Source organism: Eufriesea mexicana, unplaced genomic scaffold (assembly GCF_001483705.2).
Source record: "Eufriesea mexicana isolate 0111107269 unplaced genomic scaffold, ASM148370v2 scaffold474474821, whole genome shotgun sequence".
Classification (NCBI taxonomy): domain Eukaryota; kingdom Metazoa; phylum Arthropoda; class Insecta; order Hymenoptera; family Apidae; genus Eufriesea; species Eufriesea mexicana.
Genome location: NW_016907964.1, coordinates 384,887 through 392,784, shown reverse-complemented (window position 1 = coordinate 392,784; position 7,898 = coordinate 384,887). Strand labels below are relative to the sequence as shown.

The 7,898-nt window shown below is 29.0% G+C and overlaps 1 protein-coding gene across 1 annotated transcript; it reads right to left on the bottom strand.

Moving 5' to 3' along the window:
• Nucleotides 1–6,167: 6,167 nt before the first annotated feature.
• On the bottom strand, nucleotides 6,168–7,480 carry LOC108548583 (zinc finger matrin-type protein 2). Its single transcript, XM_017901597.1, has 5 exons — nucleotides 7,402–7,480; nucleotides 6,780–7,000; nucleotides 6,618–6,691; nucleotides 6,399–6,544; nucleotides 6,168–6,311 (listed from the first exon to the last, which is right to left on the bottom strand). The coding sequence occupies exons 1-5, from the start codon at nucleotides 7,408–7,410 to the stop codon at nucleotides 6,168–6,170; spliced, it is 594 nt and encodes a 197-aa protein (XP_017757086.1). The 5' UTR covers nucleotides 7,411–7,480.
• Between the last annotated feature and the right edge of the window lie 418 nt (nucleotides 7,481–7,898).

Sequence of the window (7,898 nt, the reverse complement as noted above, 5' to 3'; positions counted from 1 at the left end):
GAGAGAGAGAGAGAGAGAGAGAGAGAGAGAGAGAGAGAAAGAGCGAGAGACGAGCCTTCAACAGGTGTTAGAGGTCGAAGTATTCTGCTCGATGATCACTGGCCGGCTATACCGATGTTCCAACGGCAAATTCTTCCGCGTTTCGCTTTAGGCAAGCATGCTTGTTCATAAATAGCTGGACAGTAGTATACCGCTAAAAAAATTGATAAACGTTGGCCTTTGTAGAAAGTCACGTTTTATCACGGGGATATACTGTAAAATATGTCGGATAAATTGCAACATATTTAACAGAAAGGTGGCTTCACGAGAACTAACTAAATGAATCTAGGAAAAATTCATTCGGGTATAATTAATTTTATTTCCAATCATTTTGAAGAGGAAAAAAGTATAAAACTTTCCACGTAATGACGATGACGAAGTTTAGAAGATTAAACATTACAGAATTGCAAAATCAAAGAATAGAAGATATTGCTACGTTTCGCAACTCTGATTTATCTGATTATGCGACTTTCAGGAGCATTTATTAAGGATAATTCAAAAATATTCGATTTAATTTTTTATCGTCTATTTTATTTATTTTCAAACTGAAAAACCAAGAGTATAAAAATGTGAAATTGCTATTTAACTAGGATTACTATTTCATACTTCGAACTTTATTTCAACTTTAATAACTTTATTATTATTAAATGTTAGAACGCTTGACGATCTTGATGATGAGTAGAGTGTGCAAGAAAACAATTTTGATATAAATTTTGTAACAAATCATCAATTTATTTATTATTTATCTCTTCTTCTATTATCACGATATCAGATTTTCACTAATTCTCGGTCATTTCTCGATGCAGCAAGATGGTAATAAAAACGCATCGACAGTACGTCAACGTAAAGGACTTGTGACGGCAGAATAGTTCAAAGAACTGCATTCTAACATAGTCCTGTGAGACGAGCGATTCTTGAAACTCGCAATACAGTTACCAGTTATATATTACAATGTCAAGGTACTGTTATTTCGAAAACTAAGCAGACATCGATTTCACCCGGCACAAATATCGAAACTTACATTCCATTGTATTAATACCTAATGGTTTCATAGTAGAACAAATTTTTGATTTGTTCTATCGAGAGATCAGTCGTTGCAACATCGCACAGTGAGACAAAATGAGGTAAAGTATTTTTCAGTTGATATCACCCTTATTTCTGTATTTTATAAATTTCAAATATATATTTAAGTTGTTTCTGAATTTCTGAAAATCAATTTTATTAATAAGTTAGTTTATAAATTTCTAATAATTCGTTTCATTTATTTACTTATTTATTTACGATTCTTAATAACTTACGTTATATATGTATTTATTTATTTTTAATACAGATTGTGTTCACATCGACTACATTAACGTACATTTACAATAGGTTCTCGAAAATTTCCGAATTTCAAAAAGTAAAGTAAAGAATTGAGAGTAGTTTTTGTCTTTAAAAATTTCGATATATTTAAACGAGTTTAAGAACCTCGATAAATTTTTTCTGCTATTTATTTTAAATATACGTTATAGGGGAAAGTTTCCTCTTTACAAAGATGCCTCAAAAATCATCGTAAGATTTTTTATTGCCGTTTTATCGCGGTTTGACATATTCAGATCACCGTGGTCTTTCGGGGACTCCCTCGTGGTATCTCGCGGCTTGCCTTTCCTTCGCGGCCCACCGTGATTGCCCTCTCTTACCCTCCTGGGACCTATGTACTGAGTAGAAAGTGGCACTTTGACTACTCTACGCCCTAGCAGGGGTTATACCGTTTTGTTCCCTCGATCTAGACCCGCTAGAATCTCCCTAGAGCCCCTGACCGGCCCTCCCAAGTGCCCTCCCTAACCCCTCTTGGTCCAAGTGCCGCCAGTGCACACCTTCCTAAGCAATGGGACTCCCTGGCTTCAGTAATGGGATAGTGGGTTAGTACGCCTTCCTTTTCATCTACCCTGTGAACCATGCGCTATATCTCGCATGATTTTTTGGACCATGCCAATAATCATGGATAAATATGAAGGGATGTGGATATCCCAAAATTTTGTAAACGCTTCCACAATACTTGGGCTCCTGGAAGGTCACAGTACGCTCGACAGTAAGTCGACGTACGATGGTTTCTTCGCAAAGTACTTACAGTTCAGAAATCGAGAATTTTTCCATGATAATTTCTTGATTCTTAAGTTATATGGTAACGAGTATATACTATATACTGATCCATTAAGAGATATTATAGTGTAATTATAAAGGGTGCAATTACAAAGTAAGGTTGTACGAAATTAAAAGCATGTAATTCAATTAAAATTATGATTTAATCGCGTCATGTGTCCACGTTGAAATCACAGTGTGACGGTGAACATAGATCCGCTCTGTTAAACCCGGTAATTATTATTCTCGTTTTCTATTTGATAACAAAAGCTTTTTTAAACACGAGATTTCTCTCTTTCGTCATTTTTCTTCCTCAATTGTATCCTGGTAAAATAAAAGAATAACTTGCAGTATTTATTAGCATTTCGATTATTAAAATATTTTATCAGTTTTAAAAAATAGTGATTGAAAATGAGCACGTATAATTCGAAGTATTGATACGATATATTTTCTTCGAACATACTTCAGCGAGAATAAAGTTCGAGTGCATGACGAAAGAGAATAAAAACGTTATGAAAAATGAATATTACTAGATGTAAGAAAGAAAGGTCAACGATTAAAGGTAAATTAATCAACGAGGAACGAATTTTTCATTCTAATTTGACTCGCCATGAAGAAATTTATAATAATCTAGGATAATGTTGTACGAAATTTGAAAGATGTCGTTATACATACGTATCTTAATAACTGTACATCGAAAGACTTTCAGAAAGCTGAACATGACTGTCGTCATTTTAAAATAACGTTGTACATTAAATAGAATCGATCTAACAACTCCTGTCGGCGACTTTCGACGTTTACTTTCTCGATGAAGCTTGATCCAAAGATGAATTGATGATTCGTATTGAGCAAGTAATAAATTATTTATAACGTTAATAATGAGAATAATTAGAAAATATGAAAAATACTTCTTACTAAAATATTTGTTTAATAAAATTTGTAATAGAGTATTAGTATAAAATATTATTCTTATAAAGAAACTTTCAAGGCAGATATATTATAAGCTTCATTTATTCGTTCATAGTAAACAATATAGTGAATTGTAACAATGAGTGAAAAATTTATGTAACTCAAATAATGTAGAACAAGGCAAAAATATTTGAAAATATATACATACACCAATTCATGATTCGTGCATGTGAGATGTTATATTCAAATAGCTGTATGTTATCAAAAATAAAATTTGGATTATTATAATCTTTTGTTAATATTAATAGCAATTTTTGTTGTAATACAATATTTTTATCAGATTCATATATTTTCTACATTTTCAAATCGATTTCTTCATTTGCATTTAATATTTGAAGTTAATTTTAAATTTTATATTGATACAGCATTTTTTATTTCTATTATAAATTCTATTATAAATCTTTAAAGTTATAAAATTTTATTTCTTAATATCTTATATAACACACAAATATTTTTTTTACAATAAATTATATTTGAAGAAAAATTCTACATTTTCTTGATTCGCTTTTCATTTAATACTTTAAGCTCGACAATAACACTATTGCCAAGCATTAAGATCATCAACATTATGCATCAACTGTAGCATTGATATCACTATTATGATATTATAATATTGTCAATACGATAATATAAAAACAATATGATATAACGTTAGTCATATTATAAATACATTAAATTCATATATTATTAGAAGTTTTACTATCTTACTATATTTACCATCTTGTTGCATATATAATAAAGAAAAAGAATATTCTTTATCAGTAAATCATCAATATCTGTTTGCAAATATCAATATAAAAACGAGAAATTTGCCTCAATATATGAATCGTTTCAGTACATTGGTTCGATAGTAGCGATCAATCTCGCACGAGTGAGCAGAAATTCTGAAAACAAAAGTCGGAGAAAATAGCAGCGTGCAAACGGCGTATAATGGATAGAATTCACTCTAGACCGATCATTTTCACTTCCGTGGAAAAGAAAAGGGAAAGTATGCGTCGTTTTAGAATAAGAAATCATAGTTTACCGAACACGTGTAACGTGTTGTTTCCGCTGAAACACGTTCCGAAAAGGATGATTTTCATTTCATGGAAATAACAACAAATAATGATGAGCCTAATATGAATTGCATGTTCGTAGAAATTTCCTACGAATTAATTATCTTTACGATATTTTATTATTATAGTGTGATTGCTAATATACCTCGTTGCGTTTCTAAACAATATAAATTCAATTTAAATTCACGTTATATGAAATCTTAGTTTTATAATAATATTTAATGAAATATTTGTTTCTTAAACTCACTTGACTTTCCGGAGTTACATTCCTGAATGGGTTGAAGAGTCCGTGGCATTGTTAAATCAAATTTCTTGCTTTTTGATATAACGGAATAGCAGTTCACCAACACTCGCGTTCGTAAGATCTATCATGGAGGCATTCAAATTAATCGATGTCCATTCGCAATGTAACATAATAAATCTTCTGACAGGATCGCTTAGTTTCTGTCATTCCGACGAAAATAGCCAAACGTCACATTTTCTTTTAAACTCTTGCAATTCAGTTCGTTGTTCGCAATTGCTTTTGCAGTACAAATTTTCAAATTTGTTAGGTTATATGAACGTTATAACATTACACTAAATTCTTCAATATTAATTACTAATGGAGCACAATAAAATTGTAATTGTCATTCATTCATATGTTACGGGCAGTAAAAAATAAAAGAAATAAAATGTCGAAATGTCAAATTGACTTATGTCACTGACACACGTGCACTGACCATAGTCAATAAAAAATCACGTGCAAACTAACTCACGAAGAAACGACTTCCAAACATCCAAAATAGTGACTTCCAGTTCCTGAACTCCGAATAGTTGACCTTAGGAAAAATGGCGGTACTCGTGAACGCTCCACGAGTGTTCGGCTACACTGAACTACGATGCTAAGATCAACTAAGTAAATGGTCCCAGAGCTTAGTTCTAGGTAGGAGGAACGTATATACTTGGTTTCAATCCTCAATACGTTCTCTCCTGCGGCTTCAGGAAAGAAAGAGTGAGTATACGTGATCGTGTATCTGAATGCGTATATACACATAAATACACATCCTATGGAACTCTTCTTTAGATTATATCTTACTCTTTTTCAAAAGTAAGATAAGGAACGAGAGATTGAAAGTGTAAGAGAGAAAGTTGAAGGAATGATTGCGATACAACAAAGTAACATCTTAGTAGCAATCACGACTTTTGTTACATCTAAAATTTTAAACAAATGTGAAATTTGCTTAACTTCTAATGTTTAATATTTATAAAAAATAAAATTTATTTTTAAGATGAATTTATTTTTTTGTTTCTATGTAAACAGACGTAATCAAAGAGTAAATTTTACTGTTACATATTTAAATTAAAATATTACACATGAAGTATACAAAATTTAATGATGTACAAAAAATCAAGAATTTTTTTGCACAGAATATCATTCTTTGATCCTTTTAAATGCAATTTTATAAAATCATAATAATTTTGTGTATAAAATCTTGTACTTTTATTGACAAGTCATAGAACATTATTTAAATAATATTTGTTACATTGCTGGTCCAGAAAAACTGTAAATACACTTCATAAAGCTTAATTTTAGTATTGCAGTAAATCTAAAGTACATTAATGATAAGTAATTTATAAGGCCAAAGCTACTTTATATAATTTTCATAGTATTTTTACTGTGTTCCTTCACTAAATTAACATACTTTCATTGTGTTTAAGAAATTAATTACTGTTTCCTTTATTGAATACGGATAAAAATTATCTGTATATTCAGAACATTGATCATACAAGAAAGAGGGAATAAATTAAATTATGTTGAAAACTTAAATATTCATATCAAAGATAAATTTTTATATTAAGATCAGTCTTATTTATCCCTGATCTTGTAGTGTTCAATGTCAATTCTCAAATGAAACATTTTCCAAAAAATTAATAATATGTTCTTTTTTTAAAATGTATCATCAAAAGGCATTTTATAACAAATAATCCGATAATATTTCATTGTCACTTTTTTTTGGAACCAAAACCAGAAAAACCCATTATTGCTGCCATTTCATCTGAAGGTCCACCACTATCCTCATTAACTTCTTCAATTTTTCTTTTCTTGTCTTTCCTCTTTTCTTTTCTATACTCTTTAATCTTCTCTTCCTGTAGACAATAAAAGTAATCTTATTAAAAAGTAGAATAATAAATAAAATATTCTTTAAAAAAATATATACAAATAGTAAGACAAACCTCTTCCTTCAATTCTTTTACTCTCTGCTCTAAATCATAGTCTTTCTTTTTTTCTTCTAATTTTTTTTTATTCATTGCAAAGCGAGCTTTAACCTGTTCTAATGTGGATCGTTCAATTTTCATTGACATACCCAAATTACGTTGATCTAAGAAAGTGAAGTAAATTAGTACCAAGCAAAATATACAAAAATCATACAAATAACAGTTATAGTAAATTACGTTTTGTGCCATTAATATGATCTAAAAAGTTAATTGAATCCTTGACGACACAATCACAAACATTACAATAGTACCTGTAAGTGTAACATTATTATGTGAATTATTAGTTTTTATCTTGTATTTCTGTAATTTCACAAAACATCTTGTAAATTTTATTTTTACCCTCCAGTTTGCGAAGATGGAGTATTTTTATTAATAACAACACTTTTCCCTAATTTAGATTCAAGATCAACTTTGTAATCTCGTTGTTTGAGCAACTCTCTTTTTACTGCTGGTTGTTTTGGAATTCCTAATTCTTCTTCAGCAATTTCATCCTGGAGACGCTGAAGTGCTATTCTTTCGTACTCTTCTCTGTTCCATTTTCGCCTATGATCATCAGGTCGCTATAAATAAATTTATTATATTATTTAAATACATTATCGTCAATAACAAATAAAAATTATTTCATTTTCTAAGTCAGAAGTATAAAGAATGCTACATATACTTTTTTATAGAGTTATATTGATCATATATTATGTATACATTTATGCATATTACAAATCATATTTATGATTTAATTTTTTTATTTTCTAGATTATACTTATCCTTTTTTTATTATTTCGAATTTAATGTGTGAATATCTTCAAATTCTTTATTTTCTCACTATTTTAATATAAAAATTAGGTTAGAAAATACGTCAAGCAATGATTTTAATTAAAATCGCTTAATTTATTCCAATAATAAAAATAAGTTGATAAAATTTAATACGAAATTTCATATAAGTAAAGACAATTAAATTTCTTACCATAGACATTTTCGAAATTCTTAGTTTTAATCAAACCTATTATGCATAAAAAAATAAACTGTTTCCCCCTCTCCTTTTTCCTTGCACTAAGAGTATGCTCCTATTACTAATTTCGGTTATACATAAACATAAATATAGTTACTTTTATGAGAATATATTTAATTCTCGTATAAGTGTAAATAATAACTAAAATTTTATTTTCAATTACATATGTTTCTTAATGACTTATAATATTACGTATATTTTTGTATAGTATACCATTAGTAATTTATTGAATTTATGTTTAAAATAAGATTGTTTTTAAGTATTACTAAATTTAGTAATTATCTTTTTATGATTTGTACATCATTTTATAAAAAAACATTAAAAGATATAGTAGTTGAACATTTACATTTAACCTTAAAGATATAAAGTAAATATTTTTTACAACACATGACAACAAAAAATGCATAAAAATAAAATATTTTTCAGAATAATTTTATTTGTAAAAATACATT

What these genes read in the sequence shown, in the direction of transcription:
- LOC108548583 (XM_017901597.1), bottom strand. An exon ending in CCATCTTCGCAAACTGGAGG is followed by an intron (nt 6,692 to 6,779) that starts GTAAAAATAAAA and finishes TTACACTTACAG; the next exon opens with GTACTATTGTAATGTTTGTG. An exon ending in TCATATTAATGGCACAAAAC is followed by an intron (nt 6,545 to 6,617) that starts GTAATTTACTAT and finishes TCACTTTCTTAG; the next exon opens with ATCAACGTAATTTGGGTATG.